We start from the raw sequence: 23,712 nt of genomic DNA, 5'->3' as shown, positions 1-23,712 counted from the left end.
TTATTGTATGGTATCTTCTTTGGGTGGCTCTTTCTGAAGGGGAGGGAGGTGCTCATGTCCCTTCTAGGCCTAAGATTCAGTTCCCTGGAGAGAATCTTCTTAAAGCCAGGGAGTTAATATACACTCTGAAAACAAATTAGCTGAACATGGTAAACAAAAGGGGAGAAAGCAACTAAGATGAAGATGAAAATGTAGCTTTTTTTTTAGAAAAAAGAAAAGGGATTATTTAAAAATGATGAAATTCATTATTAAAAGGTTTCAGAGGTTTTGACAGGAAGGAAGTAGGAAAAAATAACTGTTTTAAATAAGAACAAGATCAAGTGTTTCACCTAAATTATAAACTTAGTATTTCTTTTTTTTCAGCACATTACAGAGATTTATTTACAATAGCTTCTCCCAAATCGACTGGAGAGAATTTTGGACATCAGTGTGGGAAAATGTAATCAGTAAGGCTTAGGCTATTTTATATCTTTCTTTCTTTCTTTTTTTTTTTTATGTCTGAAACATTTATATTAACATATTTCCATACAAATAACCCAAAGAAAGTTTAGTATTAGTTGTTTTTTTTTGTTTGTTTGTTTTAAACTTAGTATTTCTAATCAACTCGTTTTTCCAAACACAGCATCAGGAAGCATAACTTCAAAACACTGAGCGTTTAGGTCAGCCTTGACTTGGAAGCCAGGGCTCAGTGTTAACATAGGGCTACAGGTATGAAAGGCTCCTTAGTCAGTCTTATTCGATCATTCCATTAGTCTCTGACTTTTCTGTATGGATTGTAATATACAGTGAAAGGGTTGTAGTACTGGCAGGTTTGTCCCAAAATAGATTGTGAGTCAGTTATGAAGGAGGGATTCCAGGAACTAGAATTTAAGAGTGAAGAAGTTAAAAAAAAAAATTTACATATGACTCAGTTCCAACATATTTTACATACTATTGGGTACTTTCTCCTCCTATAATAGCTTCTCTGCTTCATCCCCAGAGTTTGTTGTTTCTATCAATAGTCCTAGAAAAGTGATTTTTAAAAAATCATTAAGAAATGACTATTTTGGGGTAGCTTGCCAGCAACTCAAATATCTGAAATAGCCGTTTTCTAAATATTAAATGTTAAAGAAAGTTTTTTTTTTTTTTCTTTTTCTTCACGGGCTCTAGGCACACGGGTCTCAGTAGTTGTGGCACGCAGGCTCAGTAGTTGTGGCGCACGGGCTTAGTTGCTCCGCGGCGTGTGGGATCTTCCTGAACCAGGGCTTGAACCTGTGTCCCCTGCATTGGCAGGCGGATTCCCAACCACTGTGCCACCAGGGAAGTCCCATGAATATTAAAGTTTTTTGAGATAATTATAATAATTGCAGAATGGAATGGTTTGCTACTTTTTGAGTTCCAATTCACTCCTCAAAAATCAGGATATTAACTCCCAAATGCTAATGGAATTCAGGTAGATGCCATTGCTGATATTTTGTTTCCCTAACCCTCCTACAGCATTAGAGTTGAACAGAAAAGCACCCACAGCAAGCATCTCCAATGCTGCTGTATTATTTATAAATAAAAATAGAATAAACTTGCCATTGAGAATAGTATACTGTAGATAATTCACATAACTCACAAAATTTTGTACCTGTAAATGTGTGAATAGAAATCTTACACCCCAATATAAAGGTTCCCTCAGTTTATGTGACTTAATAATTATTTAGAGTATAATTGTTCTGGAATCTAAAAACATTTTAAAGGGATTATATGTATCTCTGGGAAAGGAGTGCCTTCCAGCTGGAAAGATAATCTTTCTTCCATTCTCCCAACTTTTGCATAGAAAAGTAAATAACCGACCTCCTGCCTAAGCACACCTGGATTATTTCTCATGAGAGGAACAAATGGGTTGATTTAAGAATTAGGAAAATGACCCTAAGGTCTAAGAGAGTCATTGACTTTAAATGTAAGAAGGATCTTGGGAATCTGGTTTAAATCCTTCATAAATGATAAGAATTAGGCATGAAAACTGCTTTTGAGAAGCCTATTAGCTTCAGGAGTGAGGTAAGTCCCCTTTCAGCATTAATGACACTAACTGCTATATAAAGAAAGAGGATTCTGGCAACCACTTCCCACATGGCAGAAATCCAGAATAGACCTGAAACCGAAGAAGTAAGAACGAAAGTCAAATGGACTGACGTAAAAACATTTTTTTAATTGGGACTAAAGAATATCAATTCTCTCATATGATTCCCAACATCAGTCAGGTTTTTTTTTTTTTTATTAATTCCTTCAAAACTTTCATGCATCGAAAGATGGTCCTGAGATACTAGCATGGAAATAATTAGTACTTTTAATTAGTACTACTGGGAAATAAGGCAGACCAGCCTTAATAAGGGTCTTCAATCTGGAGCACATTAAAGTAAAAACTTTTTCTAATATCAGAGTACATCCTACTGATGAACATACAAAATGAGTTATTTTGCAAATTGGAAAGAGCATAATTGAATTCAGAACATCAATGTACTAAGAACGGAGACGCCTTGGAACTCTGGGACCTGGGAATTAGATTGTCTCAGCTGTTCACTAATACATTTCTAGAACACACGATTCATACAGCAGGTTTTTTTTTTTTTTAACTACTTAAACTCTAAATATCTTTAAATACTGAATAATGCCTATTTTGAGGGTCAAAATGGAAAATGAAAATGATCACATATATTAGGAGCATGCCAAACAATGTATCTGAATACAGTCTAACAGCTGAATACATACTTGGCAAGAAGAGAGCTGGGGTCACATTACCGCAGATCAACGGTAGCAAGCACATCTGGAATCCTAATGATCCCAGGAGCTCTGGGGCCTTTGGGGGACAGCCATCTGGTGCAAAGGAAATCTAGACCAAGTGTCCCACCCAACAGAAAGAGCCTCATTGTGCTGCTGTGAAAAGCAGTGGGCCCTCCTCCCCTCTGATAACACACGAGCTTCTCAACCAGCGAGTAAGAGAAATATTTATGAACAGGGGGTTCACTAAGAGGCTTAGATCTAAAACTATGACAGCATGGCAGATAAGAAGTAGTCAGGGATATATTGGTGAAATAAATCTCTTTTTGAAAGGACATCAGCAGATTCTGTTACCTTTATCTAATCTTTCAGCCATTTCTTTTGATAATGTCTGTTTATGGGCTTCCTCAGGCCTCCATTCTTTATCTGTAAAATGAAGGTGTTGGGCTATATGAACTTTATGGCCCCTTCTAATCTCAACATCCCATCAGTTTGTGATTTCACAGAATATACTCCGGGCACAGAGAGAAAGGACTATGGAGGAATAAGGAATGACAGCAAACATGTGAAACTCGCTCTGGGAGACCATAGCTCCTGACCGTACCAGATCGTTGGGGAAGAAGGCGATACTCAAAGATGACCTCTCAAATGATGATAGATGTGTTTGGTTTTTGTTTTTTAATTTTTTAAAAAATAAATTTATTTATTTATTTTATTTATGTTTTGGCTGCATTGGGTCTTCTTTACTGCACGCAGGCTTTCTCTAGTTGCGGTGAGCGGGGGCTACTCTGTTGCGGTGAGCGGTCTTCTCATTGTGGTGGCTTCTCTTGTTGCGGAGCATGGGCTCTAGGCATGCAGGCTTCAGTAGTTGTGGCACGCGGGCTCAGTAGTTATGGCTCACGGGCTCTAGAGCACAGGCTCAGTAGTTGTGGTGCACGGGCTTAGTTGCTCTGCGGCATGTGGGATCTTCCTGGACTAGGGCTTGAACCTGTGTCCCCTGCATTGGCAGACGGATTCTTAACCACTGTGCCACCAGGGAAGTCCCGATAGATGTGTTTTATAATCCTGTCAGTGTCGTCTTTGCTCTAAACTGCCTACAAACTATGCCCAGCTTGTTGGGTCGTCCCCACATTTAACACACTGTAGGAATCTCTGGTAGATGGAGAGAGGACTTGCCACTTCAGCAGATAAAGATGAGGTCTCCGTGATGAAGAGCAGGCGTACAAGGGAAATGATTGGAGGGCATGGAGGAGAAGGGCAAGCAGTGAAAGTGAGGGAGGAGATGGGGGGCAGAGAGCCTTAGTCAAGAGGGAACTGCAGAGTATAAAAACTTGGAGAAGGAACAGCTTAGGGTAATCATAAGATCCAACAAATGGCCATGCCTGTAGGATGACGTGGAATGGCAATACAGAGGTCTGATGAAAGAGTTTGAATAGCTATAAAGCGGGAAACTAGACTGACAACAGTCCCATATGGTAGATCAGCGAAGTATGGCTCTGAATCCTGGTTCTGCCACTTAATGTTCTGTGTAAACTTGGACTTGTTAAATAATGTCATGATCCTCATCAGTGAATTGAAAGTGATGATATCTCTTACTTATAGTGCTTGTGGACATTAAATGAGATAATACATGTCAAGGGTTAAAGATACTTATTGGCGCACAGTAGACATTCAAAAATAATCTATTACTTGTCATTATTACTACTACTATTGTTATTATTAGCTGAATTGTGAGTGTGAATATTGGATTTGCCCAGAATGACTGCTTGTGAAAGAGTAGAGAAAATTATGACATCAACCACCAAAGTGATTAAAGAATAGGAAGAAGTGTCTTGGAGGTTAGTAGAAGGTGCCAGTAAAGACTGTGGTTGAGCAAAGGTAGTGAAGTTCTCAGAGGCTATGTTAGAGCCAAGCTCTTGACCTCCAGGTAAAGGAGGCTGGAAAAGAGGCCATTTCTACTCGAGGGTGCAGGAGAAGCAGTGCCATCTTCAATAGAAAGCCAAGTCTCAACTAAGGCAGTGGTCTCCTAAAGATGTTTCTTTATAGGAAAATTTTGGGTCCAATGCATCTGGGTAATGCTCAGGCTCTTCCCTGTTGGGGATTCACAGGGCACATTACCCTAACGGAGGCACTGAGAAATCTAACCTGGCTTTTTCAAAACACAATTGGTGACAAACCCTGTTTAATGTAGGGCCCATATTGCCATCTTGCATAACAAAGTGAGAGGGCAGAGGGAGGGTTTTGAGGAAAAGTTGAATGATTTAATGGCGTTTACTGACAACAGTCCCAGAGGATGCTGTAGAAAGGGAAAGTGAGGGGGTTAATGGCGTTGCTGAGTGAGAAAAACAGCAGACCAGAGATGAGGGGGATGAAAACTGTGACGGGGATTGAATGTGCTAGGGTGCTTGCTGTGAGGCGGGGACTCAGGCATCACTGAGTTGAAGGAGGAGAGCAGCTAGAGGACCGTGGTCGCAGGAGGATGGATTGCTGATCCAGATGTCTCTCCGACTCAGTGTTGAAATGGAACTTTGAAATAAGGGATAAGAGTGAAGGAGATAGGTGGTCTGGGCCAGTGGTGGAGCTATTTTGAACATGTGAAATTTACCCAATGTTGCTTTATAACCCTTCCAACATTTAGAATGTTTTTTCTCTTCGAAACAGTAATCTGTCCTTGAGTATGAACTAGATTACACAGTGACAGGCTGAATAAGTATTTCAACTAGTGATAAAAAAATCGTTAAAAAGATTCTCAAATCTTCCAAGTAAAAAAAATACTTAAAAGCATTGTTATCAATACATTTCCCTATTTAGCTTTTGCCTTCTGTTATAGGAAATGTAGAATCAATAAGAATGGATGAATATGATAAGAATAAAGAATATATGCCATCTTTAATATACTAATGATTAAATTTTAGTTCTAAATTGCCTGAATGGAGGCAAATTAAAAGTAAATTACAGAAGTATAATTGAGGCAATTATCATATACCAAGTTATGGTCTTGCTATTTTCATTCTAATTTATAGTTTTAAAGTGCCATCATTGATAGAACTAAATTGCTAGTGGTTTTCTAATCTGTATTATTCATTAACCTTGCACGAAGGAATTCTACTGTCTGGCTTGTTCTCAGAAAGCTTAAGATGCTGCTCATTAATTTATAGATAATTATTATTTATGTTGTAAAAATCCTATTGCATTTTTTTCTTTATAGGTGAAGAAAAATTGTCTTGATGAGATTAAAATTGAGAAAACTCTAAACAACAATAAAAAAAACTCTAGGAGTTCTGGTTTTATTTATGTTTTAGGCCCTAATAGTTTAATCTTCCAGGCAGCAATTATTTCCTAGAATTAAAGATAAAGACACACCTGCTTGGGATGATCTTGAGATTATATAGAGAATCTGACTTTCCAGAAGGACCTGCAGTTCAATGGGAAAAAAGTGTCAGTGGAATTATTTTTCTGTGAGAACATTTCAGGTCGCAGTGTGGGTTGAGCAAATAATCTGTGTGGTTTTGTCCATAATAGGTATTCAGGAGAGAGCTAGCCTTCAGAATTGGGGGTAGGAATACTAAAAATTTTGCCCTAGAGAAAAGCAAACTCGAATATTTTTCCTCCAGTTTTCCCACTAGTTTCATTCAAGAGATTTGGAAATGAGACTAGAAATAAGTTGACAGAATACCTTGACTGGTCAAAAGCTCACTTGTTTTAAAAAAGCGACACTGACACAAGCTTGTTTAATAATGTACTTGTTTGGCAACTTTCACTTCCTATTTTAATTCTCTTTTTGCTGAACGAAAAGACATGGGACACAAGCTTGTGATTAATAAGTGTAGTATCCTATGGACACAAATTACAAAGTAAATAGAAGTAGCATATTGGGCTCGTGACACTAGTTCAGAATCACCAGATGACTCTCACTGTTAGATCTGTTTGACTTCTTTTAGGCTTGGGGAACTAGGAAGAGGTTTGAGGGAAGATGGAGGCAGAGAGAAATGTAGTCAATGTCTATATGTTTTCTCCTTGCAACCGTATAGCAACCCTGTTTAGTTTGTATTATTATCCATTTTGTAGGTGGGGAAACTCAAGGATACAGCTGGTAAGTGTCAGTGCTGGGCTTTGAATTGAAATCTGACACCAAAACCATGCTTGATACATACATGGGTCAGAGATAATTATTATTATTATTTTTAGTATTGGTCACTATCAATAGCATGCCCATAGACATGGTGGGCTGACCAGAGTGCTCAGGGCATCTTATTCTTATTGCTTCTTCTACACCCCAGCCCTCGAACACCCCCCCTCGTTCCCTACCCCTACCCCCTTACAGTCTCCCCCAGTACAGTCACTCATGACAGGGAAAATCATTAACTGTCTTGAGAGTATTTTTGTACTGTAGAACTGAAGAAGGGGAAGGAAGTAACGTGTTCCAGAGCAGAGGGGAAAATCCCTCTTTTGATGAGACATCCTGTGTGGCAACTGCGAAGCTTGGATTTCCCCAAAGTGAGGTTAGGGTGGCACGCTGCTGCTTGTCACATGGCCTCAGCTCAAAGTAACATCTGCTGTGGCCTTTTGTAAAATTTACCTATGTATGGCCCATGCAAAGCCACAGACATGGAACCCAAAATGGCATTCACCCCTGAGAAGCTCCACAGAAAGAAATAGCAGGTTTCTTATGAATTAAGTGTATGGTGTATGCCACCAGGAGGAAATGAACCCTCTGAGCTTAGACTTGCACATCCTCTCAACACTGAAATATTAATTTTCATGGCTGAGGTTAATAAGACTACGGTTATTTGTGTTTGGATACGAATGTAACTTGACTGATTGGGAAAGCAGGTGCTGGGTTGATGCACCATCCCCGAGACCCATGAGTCATGTCACTGATTTACAAGCTGTCCTTACCATGAAAATGAAAGCCAGAGCCAACTTTATGTCATACAATTTGTGCCAGTGACTGAAATGATAGATAATTTCAACCTATGCATTTGCGAAACAGTCTATGCCATTTGTGCTTTAAACATCTTTTGTACTTCGTATTTCTGACTTGTCGAAATAAATATTATCATCCATAATAACCATTACCAATCCATTCTGAGACTTCACGAAAGTACATACAGCTTTTAGACTTAATCCATGAAATAAAGCCTCATGACTCCTCCTTGTATCTTTGATAAACAGCTGAGTGCTCACAGCTGTTATGATTTCAGTTATGAAGAAAATTGGAACTTTCTCATCCTTCAGTGGCTAAAAAATCACTGAAAACCTCCCCAATTCTTCAAATGCTGTTATTTTCTTCTCCTTGTGTGTATTGCAAACCATGGATCTGATTAGTGTAGCTGATTAGGGCATTGTGCTAAAAGACCAAGGCCCCTTGTTTAAGCCCAGGGAAGGTCAATCAGATTAACCCTCCAAGTCTACTGAAAATTTGTTCTATTAGTCTTCTGTGAGATTAGGCAAGAGAGTATGAACAGATCAGTACAAATCCAGTTTTTAATGCTAGGAACCACACTCAACGTTGATACAAGGTCAGTGGTATCATCTTCCCATACAAAGACTGATGACCCTGGTGCAGACGCATTTTACAAACATCCACTCTCCTTGGCCTTTTACAGCTTTTTGCTTACTCATGTACAATCAGCCCCAACAGAGAGAACTCCTTGACTCTGATCTGCGTAGGCTCTGCCTCTGCAAGACACAGTTGGATTCCTCAAGTCAAACACAAAATGGCGTAGAGCATGTGATCACACGCATCCTCTCCTTCTGTCTCCTTCTCCCTCCAACTACAATCCTCTCTGAAACTTTTCAATTCTCCCACATCTTAATTTTACCTTTTTTTCAGTCACTAAATAACAACAAAGTTGGCAAATGGCAAAGTTTGTTCATGGTTTCAGACTCTTCTTTTTCATCTTCCCTCCCAACCCCCCATTTTAATAATGAGGGAATTTTTAGTATTTGGTTAATGTTACCCTTTTCCAAATCTGGAATCCTTGTTTTTCTTTGCGAAACGAGAATCAAGCTTATTGTATTAAATCTCAAGCATATTTACCCTCAGCAGGGTCAGAGCCATAAACCTTAATCCAAAGCCATAAATCTCCAATGGAAGAATTTCTGGAATTTGACTCTCTCCTATCCATTCTTTATGCCTAATGATAACACTGTTGTGATGGAAACATTTCAATGGATCTTTGTTTCCTGAGGATAGTTATAAATTATTTTAAATGCCTTGTGAAAAGCCGTAATGATCTAAACTCTTTGTGTCCCAGTTCAGCTTCATTTCCCTTGCTCCAAATTTACTTTCTCATTTGAGTTCTCCAGGCTTTTGGTTATTTGTCCCATCTGCCTGTGTTTCTCCTTCCTCACCTTTCCTTACCTCACTAATTTACGCATCCTTCACTTTTTTTTTTTTAAATTGAAGTGTAGATGATTTACAATGTTGTGTTAGTTTCAGGTGTACTGCAAAGTGATTCAGTTTTATATATATATATATATATATATATATATATACACACATATATATGTTTGTATGTATATATATATATATACACATTCTTCTTCAGATTCTTTTCCATTATAGATTATTACAAGATATTGAATATAGTTCCCTGTGCTATATAGTAGGTCTTTTTTTATCTCTTTTATATTTAGTAGTGTGGTATCTGTTAATCCCAAATTCCTAATTTGTTCTCCTCCACCTTTCCCCTTTGGTAACCATAAGTTTGTTTTCTATGTCTGTGAGTCTATTTCTGTTTTGTAAATAAGTTTATTTGTATTATTTTCTTAGATTCCACATATAAGTGATATCATATGATATTTGTCTTTCTCTGTCTGACTTACTTAACTTAGTATGATAATCTCTAGGTCCATCCATGTTGCTGCAGATGGCACTATTTCATTCTTTTTTATGGCTGAGTAGTATGTATGACTGGTATATATATATATATGTGAGTGTGTGTGTGTGTGTGTATGGTGTGCGTTTGTGTTTGTATATATGTGTATATATGTGTGTGTGTATGATGTGTGTGTGTATATGTGTGTGTGTGTGTGTGTGTATATATATATATATACAGGTATACCACATTTTCTTTATCCATTCCTCTGTCAATGGACATTTAGGTTACTTCCATGTGTTGGCTATTGTAAATAATGCTGCTCTGAACACTGGGGTACATCATCCTTCACTATTTAGTTTAGATTTCTATTCTGCTGAAGCCTTCATCGACCCTCAGTAGTGGGCTATGGGACCCTCTTAAGTACTTTCCCCTTTGGTAGCATGTATCACTGTATTATAACTGCCTGGTTAATTATCAGTATTTTCCCTTCTCCTGGAAGCACTGCATGAGCTACTACTTACTGCCTGGCCTGTAATAGAAATTCTCAATAAACACTAGTTGAGAGAACCAACCAATCGTGGCTCGGAGGGGATTCCACATTCTGATGTCCCTCTTAGCATTTTGCATATGTGGTCACTACAGGACAGGTCTGCCTTCGTGCTAATATCAGATTACTTGCTTTAAAAATAAGCCAGTGCTGCTGATACTGCAATGCTAAGCCAAGAAGAGAACTGTAATGGTCATTTCGCTCTTTTCTTTTTCTTTTGGTACGACCAAGTTAATGCATTTAGCATTTTCTAATCTACAAAGATCTATAACCCCTGCTCCCTGTGTTACTTAACTAGGGAGCCACCTGTCTGCTACTTATCTAACCCAGCCAGAGGTGTTGAATTCTTGAATTTTTCCCTCAAGTAGAAATCTAGATGAATCTCTTGAAAGGTCATTTTAAAATCAACTCAAAAGGAAAACCACCTAGCAGCACAAGAGAGAAAAGTGAATTGAGGATCGAATTGTGTATTTATAGTTATCAAGGCTGATGGACATTGGAAAAGTACACTAAAATTATAGATAGCAAGCTGTAAAGTTTGGCTTGACTTCAAAGGGATTTTTAATACGCCCTTATGCCAATGTCTGCTACTCAAGGTCAATAAGAAAAGTTTAATCTTCTTATGGAACACAGCTGAGTCACATAATATCAGTGTACTTCTACTGGTTGTGATGATTCTCTAAAGAGATGATGTCACCAAATTGAGCTTTACTAGAATCTTGCCTAGAAATAGATTGATTTATTTATGGGCTCACAAAGACAAGTGAAAATAGAATGTCTTATTTATCATGAACACCACGGACAAATGTGTGTCTTCGCACATCTAGGTGTTTATCCAAGTCTCTCTGTGTAAGCAGAATGAACCAGAAGCAATTTACTTTGTGTGAATAGGAAATATCAAGATGATATTAATCATTTTTATTTCCTTTGTCTTTAGAATGTTTATAAGAAGAGTCTTTTCAAGTCCCCAAAAGTTAAGTTTAGAGTTAAGTTATACCGTTTTAAGAAATTATCATTGTCTTTCTCAAAATTCTTCACATTTTTGTTTAACTTGTTCTTTATAATTTACACTATAGGGATGCTTCTTGGTAGATTAAATTCTATTATTTCAAAAAACAATCCAAGAAAAAAATATAATCGTAAACTTTGAGGAAAAAAAGAGAGATAATGACCAAAAATATCAAATGGCATACAATTAAACTTGCTTTATCACTTAAATTCTGTTCTTGCTTGTAGACTTTTAGTAGTTTGTAAAAAACCTTCTTATGAAATTTTTAAAGTCTCAAAACTACTAAGAAGGGGTATTATTATAGTGGAAACTAGCCATATGGTTTCTGGGAAGGATTATACTAAAAGGAATAAGTTTAATTAGAAGCAGGATAGATTTGGTTACATACAACAAGAGCCAACGAAATATGCTCCAACCCAAGGGTAAGTGTAACCACTGGCTAGAGATTTCTAGAGAGGACAGGGAGTAACTTTCCTGGAATATTTTATGTCCTAAATAGCCTGGATGGATTCCCTTATCCCTTTCCAGACTTATCTCCTGGGAAGGAGGCATACTGGTGTGATGGACCTCATAGGAGAGCTTAGGTAATCAAAATGAAGTGAGCTCTGGATGCAAGCATAAACTTGTTTTATTCCAAAGTCTGACTCTCACATGTAAGTCCTGTGACTTAAATCATGTCTTTAAATACAGCAGAAGTGTGTGCCAGGTTGTGGAGCAAGCAACCCTTCGGTCAGTGCCTGGTGGTGAGGGGGTGACCTGGACACCATGCTACCTCCTCCTGTGCCCTGACCCTGGCAGAATGCCCCTCCAGATTCCTGGCCCTCGTCTCTGGAAGAGAAGGGCAGCACCAAGTGGATGGAGATGGCTTCCTGGCTCTAAGAGCCCTGGAAACACAGATGTACTCCTGGAAGAGGAGGAACCGGTGTCCTGGGTATCAAGCTGTCTGGCCAGACACAAAATGTGCCTGTGGCACAGACAGAAAGCCATAATCACCCAGGGCCTAGCATTCTTTCACGTGCAGCCCTTCTGTTGCACTAGGGCTTTGCTCTGTGCCTTTTTGGGTGCAAGAGTGTGTGCTTATTTTAGCTTTAAACGTAGATATCCTCTCTCTAGTAGTACAAAAAGCAGACCTGGTTCATTTCTGTGGCTATAATAACCAAGACGTAGAGTGGGAAAAAAATCTGCCACAGACAGGCTTGAAAGAAGTTGAAAGAGAATGTCAACTACATAGAAATAATTCATTTAAATTGACAAAAATAAATGCAAAATTCTGACAAATAAAGAGGCAAGGATAGAACAAAACAATTCTCATGAAGACTTACAAGTAATGACTTAAAAAACAGAAAATTTTCTTAAATTTGTTGGTAATCAAAGAGATGCATATCACATCACTGAAGTGTCATTTCATTAAATGAACAAAAATTAAAACATACCACTACCTTCAAGGGATAAAGGGCTAGTGGAGTAGGTTTATTCACGTAGTGCTGGTGCCATTTTTATTTATTTGATTCTTTCTAAATTGGTCTTGAAAGTATTTTGACAAGAAACATAATTATTTTTAAACTCTACTCCATTACTGGGAATTCATACTAAGGTTCAATTTATTCTAAGGTTATTCAAATTGAGAGGGAAAAAATCATTTGCAGCCTTATGAAAAAGAGAAAAAAAATTAAGAAAATGAAAGGGCTAACGGTAGGTCTATGGTTACATTAAACGACATCAATTTGATGCAATGTTAACCATAATAAATATGAAATTTATGTTACAACATATGAATGTTTCCAATAAATGTTAAGTGGAAAAAAGGCAGCTTCACTATCATATATACACTATGACAACAATCATGGACAAACTAGGTACACAGGGGGGAAACTGAAAGAGAACACAAAAAAATAAAAACAGTTGGCATACAAAGAAAATGGAATTATTTTTAAACATCTCAATAATGCTGTTATGATAATTCTTACATAATTTTTGAAAATCATGGGGAAATGTCAGAAAGGAGATAGATTTATAGTAAAAGACATATGAAATCTAAAAATGGAAATTTCATCTAACTGGTAGCTCTTAGCAAGAGCTACGGGATAACAAGGTAATCTTTCCTTTGGTTCTTAGCCAAAGAGAAATGCTTGAGTTGTAAGTCACTTAGGACACTTCAAATTATTGTAGAACAAAGGGAAAAACATTGAAATCCTCCAAGAGGAACCAATAGAGCTTCTTCTATTTTCTTACCCCTGCCTTTTTTTTTTTTATGCTGCCTTTCTAGGAAAAACTATGCCAAGTTTTTTGGGGAAAGAAACTAATTTTTTTCCAATTCGGCCTCAGTCTTAGAATAATAATATTCAGATAAATATTGGCAATAGTGAGTATTGGGGTTTTCATTCTCCTAAGAGGGCAACTAAGTCATTTTTAAAAATTTTATTTATGTTTGGCTGCGTTTTGGGTTCTTCTTGCTGTGTGCGGGCTTTCTCTAGTTGTGGCGAGGGAGGGCTACTCTTCATTTTGGTGCGCGGGCTTCTCACTGCGGTGGCTTCTCTTGATGCAGAGCACGGGCTCTAGGCACGTGGGCTTCAGTAGTTGTGCTGCACGGGCTTAGTTGCTCCGAGGCATGTGGGATCTTCCCGGGAACCCGTGTCCCCTGCATTGGCAGGCGGATGTTTACCCACTGCGCCACAAGGCAAGTCCCCGACTAAGTCATTTTTAATGTTTCCCAAGACGTATTTCTTTCCAGGTAGTATTCTTTGTTGTTGCTGTTATTATTATTATTAGGAAAGTTTGGAAATGTGATGAATGTTTTGCTTAAGACTAATTTACTTCCTTTAAAGTCTTTTCAGCTTTTATTACCCTTCAGTGTATTTGCCAACTAATAATATTTCAAGTGCTGTTTATGGGTTTTTTTCTTTAGGAGTTTCCACACACGCTCTGTCATTTGATCCCCATCGTCTCATCAGCTGGGTAAGGTACGAAGCGCTGTTTTATTCTTCAGGGTTTGCAGGTCAGCCTCTGGAGATCACGTAGCATGTGGATGTTCACATGACCCACCAGTGGTAGAGCTGGACTTTGAACCCAGGTTTTCTGGTTCTGGACAGAATTTCATCCACTTGGTCACATCCTAAGTATAGGGTATTTTCTTTTCCCTGCCTTAGTTGTCTAATTTTTTGTTTCATGTGATAAATGCCTTCTCAAAGATGAAATAGCTTAAAATTTGGTGCAGAACAAGGACTATTGTGGATGATAAGCTTAGAAATCACCCGACATCCCCCAGAGACCATGATACATCATACTAAGAGCAGAAAACTGGGGAAGAAGGCAATTGGAAAGACTATTATTTTATTCCCTATAAGCCTTCATAAAAACTCATTTTTACTATGTAAATTGAAAGAAACCAGAAGTCTATAAAGCCATCTGGTTGATTTAAATCTTTTATAGCCTTTTCTTAAGAAAGATCAGAAAAACTCAAGATGATGTGAAAGTAAATCAGGATGGAAACCGTCCCTCAGCTCTCACCATCTTACTACCAAGCTTCCTGGGCTTCAAAGGGACAGCTCAACAGTTTTGAGAAGAAATATAAAGGTAACGGTGCACCTGCTTGAGCCATGATAGCCTAACAGATGGAGGGAAGGCATCCCAGATGCTGAACAAGCCACATGGGGCAGATGCTCTCCCAGAACTGTGTCAAGTAAGCTTAATTAAAAGTGCCTTCTATTATTGTCTGTGGTGATTTGCTGAGGAAGAAGAAGAGGCAGTGACCTTATATTTAATCATGTCAAAGGCTCAACAGTAATTCTTGGGTTAGTAATGTGGTTAATAATTTCTTCAAGTTGGCAGCTCTTTCCAGGGGACTGACTTCACCAGGCCTTAAAATCCACGTGCAGTGCCCTGGCTTCATTTGTTGGCCGCTGACTAAGCACCTTTTGAGCTGTCTTCAATTGAAACACAGACAGAGGAGTCTGAGGATGTCCTCACTCAGCCAAATCTAACCCGTATGAGAGGGCAAAGTTAATGAGAATCAGTCATGAGCCTTTGGCACGCAGCGCCTCTGAAACGTTAAGTGATTTATAACCAGCATGGGCTGCAGAGTTTTCTTAGTCTCTCCTTTTCATGTTAAAAAAAAAAAAAATTGCATCAACAAAATTTCCATTTCAGCTAATAAAGGCAAAGAGAAAAACAAAGAGCACATTAATTTTTAGCATGTAGGCAAGGTCCAGGGAGGATATAGGAAAATGAACATGTTAGATTTAAAAACTGGGGGGAACTGAGAGAATGAATGGATGTGCATACCAACAAACACCACACAGGACAGGGTAAAATGATTGACAGACAGAAGGATCAGCAAGGCACTTTGGGAGCACAAGCATTGTGTGTTTTCATTTTCCTCTAGGTGCCTTTCTTTGTAGTGTAGTGATGGGATAGTCTCATGGTGTGAAACCATCTTTGTGATGGTGCCTGACTTTTAACCAATGAGATTGAGTTATAACTTCCTTTCTACAAGTGAGTTTCCTGGTGGGCATAATATTTTCCCCAAACTCACAGGTAATACTTCAATAAGGTCTTGAGAGGTTCAACCGATATAGACAAAGCTAAAGTCCTTCTTGATTACTCTCCCACACCTCATCATCTCTCCATTTGAATCACAGGAAAGTTGTAATCACTATTTCAGTTTGATGTATATACTTCCAGATCTTTTTGTTTGCATTTACACAGGCACACACATATACTCATAGATACACACACACATACACATACACAGACATGAAAAGAGAAATACCGAATTAAAAAAATAAAAATGTGATGATGCTGTACATATATTCATCTTCGATCTGCTTTTCTAACTGAATATCACTGTACCTGTCCCCATTGTCAGCATAAGCAAGTACATATCTAAAGTAGAGGTAGAGACATAGATTTGCTAAGTTAAAAGGCATGAGTTTTAAAAATTTTTAATAAGGGAACACTGCCAAAAAAATCCTTCCACCAGTAGTGTTTTGGCCTATACTTTTACCATGACATTATCAATCTTTTCAACCATTGACAATCTGATGGATTAAAAACAAATGGATTTCATTGTTTCAGTTTGCATTTTCCTGGTGGTGCGGTAGACACTTAAAATAGTATTTACTTTTCTTTTTTTATTTCCTCTGTAAGCCCAGAGCTATAGGAAGAACGTATGTGAATTCCAGGTGGATGGATTGGCTGAGGATGGTGGTTGGCTCTCATATTGTTTTTAGTTTCTAATTTTATCAAATTGTAATTAGCTAGTATGGCCTGTGTGATTCCTGTTTTTTGGGATTTGATGAGATATGCTTCATGATCTAATTCTTGGTCAGTTTTTGTAACTGTTCCATGTGTGCTTAAAATAAAGTATATTCTTTATTATATACAAATCAGATTTGGTTAATTGTTTTATTAAAATCCTCTAATGGGACTTCCCTGGTGACGCAGTGGTTAAGAAGCTGTCTGTCAATGCAAGGGACACAGGTTTGAGCCCTGGCCCGGGAACATCCCACATGCTGCAGAGCAGCTAAGCCCGTGCAGCACAACTACTGAGCCTGAGCTCTAGAGCCCGCAAGCCACAACTACTGAGCCCATGTGCCATAACTACTGAAGCCTGTACACCTAGAGCCTGTGCTCCACAACAAGAGAAGCCATGACCATGAGAAGCCTGCGTACCACAACGAAGAGTAGCCCCCGCTCACCACAACTAGAGAAAGCCCTCACACAGCAACAAAGACCCAACACAGCCAAAAATAAATAAATAAATAAATTTATTAATTAATTGATTAATTTTAAAAAATAAATAAAATAAAATCCTCTCTCCTCACACATTGTCAGTCTTCTTGAACTGGCAATTCCTGGGAGAAGTATGACAAAAATGTTCTTCTGTGACATGAATTTTCAATTTTTCTTTGTATTTCTATTATTTGTTGCTTTAACTATTTCCATGTTATGTTGCTAAGCTCATAAAGGTTGGTGAATGTTTTATCTTCTTAGCAGCTATCTTTCATCAATGTGAAATATTCCTCTTTGTTCCTTTCAAATTCTTTGCCTTACATTGTATTTTTTCTCACATTTATATTCTTAACACTGCTTTCCTTTTATTAAGTCTTGCCTGGAACATCTTTATTTTCCAACTTACTGGATTATTTTGAATAGATAAGCTTGCAGTGTCCCCCTCTGTTTGATCTGTCTTTGATGTGATCATTTTGGACTGTAGTTTTCTCATCAACTTCATAATCCTACCTGCCTTCTGTTTTTCAGAGAGTCTTAATTATTCCTTATCCATACAATGACATACCTTGTTTTCTAACACTACTATAAATTAAAATGTGTATGTGTTTTCTATTATTTAAGGCAAGAAGAAGAGATGACGTTAAATGTTCAGGCTGCCATCTTGATCCGATCCTATGCTTTCCCTCACACCAAATTTCCTTCCCCACTGCCACTCCAAAACATTCCTTTCCTGTCCTTCCAGCTAGGTCTATCTGGATATTGGAGGTGCTGTGAGAGATATGCTGCAGAACAGGGTTTGAATATGTTTAATCAACATGCACCCATCGAAAAACTAATACGGTTTTCCATCTCTTTAGGAACTAAAAGTTGACTTCAACTTGAGTTCCACTGGCATGCATTATTCAGTAACAGCTTACACAGCTCTATGTTATCCTCTTCCCATCTCATTCCCAGAAAGGTCTGTTTAATAAACAGTCCCTTTTTAGACAGCACTACTAATAACATCACAATATTGCTATTCTTCTGGATGATTTATTAGCAATATGTATATCCCAGTTTCTTCCATAGGAGAAACATGTTTAAAAGCTACTAACCAGACAATTGGCAAGGCATGGCACAAACTAACTACACTATACCTCTTAGCAAATTTTTGGCCATTAAAAGTAGCATTTAGACTGTACTATTTTTAAAGTCAGGAAAAGAAAAAACTCTCACAATTATTCATAAAGGACTTGTGCTTTGTTTGCTTTCTTATTTTATTTGAAACATTCTCACCTCATTTTCTATGCTTTATCTTTATACATCAAATAGAGAGTTTTTTCTCATTTATAGGTCATCAAATTCCAACCACAGGATTTCAGACTAAAAAGGGCTTTAGAGTTAATTAGGTTAGGCCCATCACATGATGTTGAAGAGCTTTTGTGACATCCTCAAGTTCATATATTGACCTTGGGACAGAGCTGGCACCAGAATGTGGGTTGCCTGACTCCAGACACTACACATAAATTTACATTTACAAAAGATTTTTAAAATCCCATCTCATCTGCAAAGTACCAAAAAACTCCTAGGAAGAAACTCGATGGCATGAATAATCTCAGTTTTCATAGGAGGGAATATTGAGCAGGAAGGATGAATTAATGACTTGCTTAAAATAATCCACATCAAGAGTTGTCAGGGGGACAACTTGAGGTCTTCACCACGAGGCCTGGTCTGCATCTAACAGCCTCTCCATCTACTTAGCACACAACTCCACTTCCTAAAAGGACAGAGGTGCCTTCTCAAGGAACTATTTCATGGTTTAATCCTTTAAGGATACAAAGTATAGATTCATTTTTATTTTTTGGCCGTGCCACGCAGCATGCGGGATCTTACTTCCCCAACCAGGGATTGAAGCCGTGCTCCTTGCAGTGGAAGCGTGGAGTCTTAACTACTAGACCACCAGGGAAGTTTCTAGATTCATTTTTAAATTGTTAAAATATAAGCGTCTTTTTGGTTTGTGGTGACCTTAAAAAAACCCAGCTAATTCAGAACCAGGTAATCCATTGTAAATTGGAGACTGATTCACCTATAATCCTGGATAAAGTAAAAGGATGAATCACGATGTTGCTTTAAATTCCTTCCAGCTCTTTGTTTATTGTTTCCTCTTGAGTGGAATTCCATTTATTCATTAATCTAGCTCTGTTCCCAACAGCTTGGCATATAGTAGGCCCTCCAGTAAATATTTAGGACTAGGCATTTGTGCTCTGTATAGGATTTGCAGAGCCCTCTCTCTGCCTCTGAGTCATGAATAGTTCTTTAGACTCTGAGTTGGCAAATTCTTTTAGACTTTTAAGAGTCCAAGAGTCTGCAAACTATGACTGGTGGACCAGCCACGTGTTTTTATAAATATAAGTTTTATTCAAACACAGTCAGGCCCATTCATTTGTATGTTATCTGTGGCTGCTTTCCCTACAAGGGCAGAGCTAAATCGAAGTGACAGAGACCGTATGGACTGCAAAGCCTAAAATATTTTCTATTTGGCCTTTTACAGAAAAAGTTTTCCAATCCTTGCATTTAAAATCTATTTATTACCTTTTATGACTAATGTGGGCTTGAGCCAGTGTCTAGCTAAACAACAAATGCCCTATGACAAATGTTCATAGATCAGCAAACTGCTAACCTAGTCATGGAAGTCTAGTTTAGTTACAGGCTTAGTTAATATGTACATCAGCAAACATAAGTAATGATGACTTATATTTGCATGGCACTTTATAGATTATGAAATATTTTATGTATATCTCACTTGATATTTCCAATAACCCTAGAAAGTAGGCAGCAGGTATTACTTTTTCATGAGGTAACAGTTTCTGAGACATTGCATATCTCAGGGTTAATAGGTATTCAGATTCAAGTGTTTTTATCTTTTAGCAGCTAAAATGATTCCTGTATCTCTGGAAAATGCTGATTTAAAAAAAAAAAGAAGGAGAAGTTATTAACATTTATCATCTTATGATGCACTGATTTGAAATAATATATTGGAAGATCACTTGCAATTAATTGTACTTTGTAATAACATGTCCTGTCTTCTTACTGTTGTATTTTTATGTCAATAAATTGGTAATAAAAATAATATAAACATGTAATCTGATGGTTTAAAAAGTCAAAATAAATAAGCCTAATTGAGTTATAAGTTAAAAATACAACCTTAAATTTTTGAAATGTTAGAACCTACAAGATAAGTCAGTTATCTGGCTTTCTTGAATTAGCAAAATTAAAAAACAAACAAACAAAAAAATCCCCAAAACTCTTGGAGTAACAGAGAAAAATGTCAGGAAAAATATAAGTATATATGAAAAATATGAGTATATATGGGAAAATAGTGAAAACTTGACATAGTTCTCTGTTATGGGTCAAATCAAGCTGAGATAAATATTTCAGTGGTGGCTACAAATTTAGATGACTGTTATGATATCTTTCTTACATCATACAAGAATTGATTTCTGTGTGATCAAACAACTCAGAGGTGGGGCTTCCCTGGTGGCGCAGTGGTTGAGAATCTGCCTGCCAATGCAGGGGATACGGGTTCGAGCCCTGGTCTGGGAGGATCCCACATGCCACGGAGCAACTGGGCCCGTGAGCCACAATTACTGAGCCTGCGCGTCTGGAGTCTGTGCTCCACAACAAGAGAGGCCGCGACAGTGAGAGGCCCGCGCACCGCGATGAAGAGTGGCCCCTGCTTGCCACAACTAGAGAAAGCCCTCGCACAGAAACGAAGACCCAACACAGCCATAAATAAAAATAAAAATTTAAAATAGCGCTTGGCAAAACAAAGAGAGGGAAGAAAAATATAGTTTAAAAAAAAAAAAAAAAAACAACTCAGGAGGAATTTCTAGTTGACCAAAACATTGCTGCCTTGGAACAGCATAAAAACACTAGGACAACACAGTATATGATTCTACCTGCATGGCATCTGCAAAAGGCAAAACTATGGAGACAGTAAAATATCTGTGGTTGCCGGGGGTTGGGGGAAGAGAGGGATGAATAGGTGAAACACCGAGGGTTTTTAGGACAGTGAAACTATTCTGTATGAGATTATAAAGATGGATACATGTCATTATACGTTTGTCCAAACCCATAGAATATACAACACCAAGAGTGAACCGTTATGTAAACTATGAACTTTGGGTGATGATGTGTCAATGTAGACTCATCAATTGTAAGGAATGTTCCACTCTGGTGGGGATGTTGATAGTGGGAGAGACTATGCGTATCTAGGGGTAGGGAATGTATAGGAATTTCTATATTTTCTTCTCAATTTTGCTGTGATCTGAAAATCGCTCTAAGAAGTAAAGTCTATTTGAAAAATAATTAGTACAATGGGCTAACAGAGGCCACAATTCTATGTCCTTCTCAGAAGCTTTATAAATGTGCATTAAAAAAAATAAATTTTGGGGGCGTACCATGGCATGGATACAAGAAAAGCAAAGGCCTAGAATCCTTTCAGAAGAATGGATCCAGAGCAAACTTACTTCGCACCCGGATTGAGTTTCCCATGAGCTTGACTCGTTCTCCTGAGGGAGAACCCCTCTTTGGAAAGCTTGGTCTCCCAGGCACGTCTGACACAACGAAGGCTCGAAGTCTGGCTCCCCTGGTGGCATGTACACCACTGAGGGGCCCGTGTACTTCAGGCTGGGACTCTGATGCTTGTCCACGCTGACCATCGGACTCTTGATCCATCTTCGTACCTACAGTGAGCAGAAGAAAAGAAAAAATGCGTTTTACCTCCTTTGATGTCTAATGAGGCTTTGATGGGAAAGTTGGTGGGATGGACACTCATGAAAGGAGTCTCACAACTTCTCTACCTATCAAATCTTAACATAACCTGAATTGGTCAGTGCTGGCCACTCATTTTCCGGCAGCTCGTGTTTTTTGGCTGGTCATTTCATTTCGCTGAGTCTGTCTCCCCATCTGTAAGACTGGGGTAGTAATATTTCTTCCCAGGTTGTTATGCAGATTTTAAAGTATTTTAAAATGTCCAAGTGTTTTGCCTGGCACATAATATTGAGTAGATGGTGCTTATTTTACTTCAACTCTTACTATTATGATTATGCTGACAGAATGATAGTTCACGAATGTCTAAGGTGAATTGTAATCAGATAAAACACTAATGCCATAGCTTAGGATCTAACTGCTGCTAAATGAATTAACATATATTTCACTACTGTAAAAACTTGGTTATAAAAGAAGTTGCTCCTGGCTAAGAAATTATCTCACTTTGTTTTTTTTTTTTCCTTAAAGTTTTAAAACTCACCACTTGTCTTGCTTGCATGTAGAATTCTTGTAAAGTAGAAAAAAATGTAAAGGTATTCTAACATTAAAAGGATAACATTTATATAGCACTTTCAATATGAAGGGCACTGTTCTAAGTGTTTAACATGCAACGTTTTTTTTGTTTACTCCTCAGAACAGTCTTACATGATAGGCACTATTACTAATCCCATTTTGCGGATGAGAAGACAGAGGCACAGAGAAATAAAGCAAGTTTCCCCAAGGCACAATACTGGTGTCAAGCAAAGGCAGGACGCAGGCACTTTGAATCCAGTGTCTACTGCTTTACAAGCATGCAGTTTTAGCAAGTGTTGGAGTGCTTTATGACTTGTCATCAAATGCTTGAAATTCATCCTGATTTAATATGTCTTTTCCATGCTCTTTGAAACTCCTGAGGATTCTTTTTATAGTTAACCAGTTGCTGAAATTAGTGTATACTGAAAGGATGAAAAAATAAAATCACAGTACTGAATTTTAGTTAGTAATGCTGACAATTAGATTTTTAAAAAATATACTGAGAATAAACTAAAATTGCAATAGCATAAGAATGTTTAAGCAATTTGATGGAATATTATGCCATCACTAAAAATAAATATTGTGAAGACTCTGTAGCAACATGGAAAATGTTTAGAATGTAATTATACGAAAAAAAGCCAAATACAGAATTGCTCAATCACTATAATTGCAAATGTAAAAATATATGTACTATCTATAGACAAAGCAAGAAAGTAACAGGCAAAATAGAAACTTGCATTTCTTGTTAGGATCATGGATGTCTTAGTTCTCCCTCTTTTTACAGTGTCCTGTGCTTTAATTTTTTTAAAGAATAATTTAAAGTTTATAAGAATCTTAAGCAATTAAAATCATCATATTTCTTTCTTTGGTTGCATATGTGTCTTTTACTTGCTTTATGTATAGGTACTCTTTTTAACGTCATTTAAAATAATCTTTTTGCGTTTACTATTCTAATGTTAACATTTGGGAGGGTTCCATCAGTATTTCTTGCACGCTGGGGCCCCATAAGCATGTTAGTAGCTGCATTCAAAGTGTCTATTTGGGGCTTCCCTGGTGGCGCAGTGGTTGAGATTCCGCCTGCCAATGCAAGGGACCCGGGTTCGAGCCCTGGTCCGGGAGGATCCCACATGCCGCAGAGCAACTAAGCCCGTGCTTGACAACCACTGAGCCTGCGCTCTAAAGCCCGCCAGTCACAACTACTGAGCCTGCGTGCCTGGAGCCTGCGTATCTGGAGCCGGCGCTTCGCAGCAAGAGAAGCCACCGCGATGAGAAAGAAGCCTGGGCACCGCAACGAAGAGTAGCCCCCCGCTCACCACAGCTAGAGAAAGCCCGCGCGCAGCAACAAAGGCCCAACTCAACCAAAAATAAATTAATTAATTAATTAAAAGAATCACATAAGGAATTGTCATTTTATTTGATATCAGCTAAGAATTCCCAAAATAGTTCAGATGACTTTGAGCATAGGCTGTCAAACAATGCATAGATGCTTTTATAGAATTTGAGAGTTGAAAGAGACCCAAAGATGTTAGTAA

General features: G+C 38.1%; 1 protein-coding gene across 1 annotated transcript in view; it reads right to left on the bottom strand.

The window, feature by feature from the left end:
* Positions 1-23,712, bottom strand: part of SGK1 (serum/glucocorticoid regulated kinase 1) — a 110,913-nt gene that overhangs the window by 45,784 nt on the left and 41,417 nt on the right. The window contains exon 2 of the mRNA XM_068550934.1: positions 21,367-21,582. Coding sequence (XP_068407035.1) covers positions 21,367-21,582 — 216 coding nt within the window. The remainder of the gene's footprint in view (positions 1-21,366; positions 21,583-23,712) is intronic.

The sequence above is a fragment of the Eschrichtius robustus genome, chromosome 9, assembly GCF_028021215.1.
Source record: "Eschrichtius robustus isolate mEscRob2 chromosome 9, mEscRob2.pri, whole genome shotgun sequence".
Taxonomy (NCBI): domain Eukaryota; kingdom Metazoa; phylum Chordata; class Mammalia; order Artiodactyla; family Eschrichtiidae; genus Eschrichtius; species Eschrichtius robustus.
Note: the sequence above shows the minus strand (reverse complement) of the source record. Positions and strands in the feature narration are given on the sequence as shown.